Source organism: Penaeus monodon, chromosome 24 (assembly GCF_015228065.2).
Source record: "Penaeus monodon isolate SGIC_2016 chromosome 24, NSTDA_Pmon_1, whole genome shotgun sequence".
Classification (NCBI taxonomy): domain Eukaryota; kingdom Metazoa; phylum Arthropoda; class Malacostraca; order Decapoda; family Penaeidae; genus Penaeus; species Penaeus monodon.
This window is the reverse complement of record NC_051409.1, coordinates 9,025,002-9,025,260: the sequence shown is the minus strand read 5'-3', so window position 1 is coordinate 9,025,260 and position 259 is coordinate 9,025,002. Positions and strand designations below refer to the sequence as shown.

At 35.1% G+C, this 259-nt stretch overlaps 1 protein-coding gene across 1 annotated transcript in view; it reads left to right on the top strand.

Annotated features, from left to right (window-relative positions):
- Window positions 1-259, top strand: part of LOC119588839 — a gene marked incomplete in the record, with an annotated part of 21,486 nt that overhangs the window by 10,471 nt on the left and 10,756 nt on the right. The window contains 1 exon segment of the mRNA XM_037937480.1: window positions 176-226. Within this exon segment, the coding sequence (XP_037793408.1) occupies window positions 176-226 (51 nt within the window).

The window sequence follows — 259 nt, the reverse complement described above, 5'->3', positions numbered from 1 at the left end:
AATAAGCGTATCTATCAGTCTTTTGATTGCTTTTTCGTAGTCTACGAAACGAACATATCATTTTGTACCTTGATCTGTTCTCTGCCAATATTCATATAACAAAATGGTCAAAAATATATTGTTCTAATTTTAGGTGGCATTCTTTTGATAATAACCTTTGGAACTATTTTGGCAGATGATTACCGTGACCAGGAACTCCCTGCACCGGGGCCATCAAAGGAATATGGTAAGAATTAGTTTTTTACTTACGCACATACAG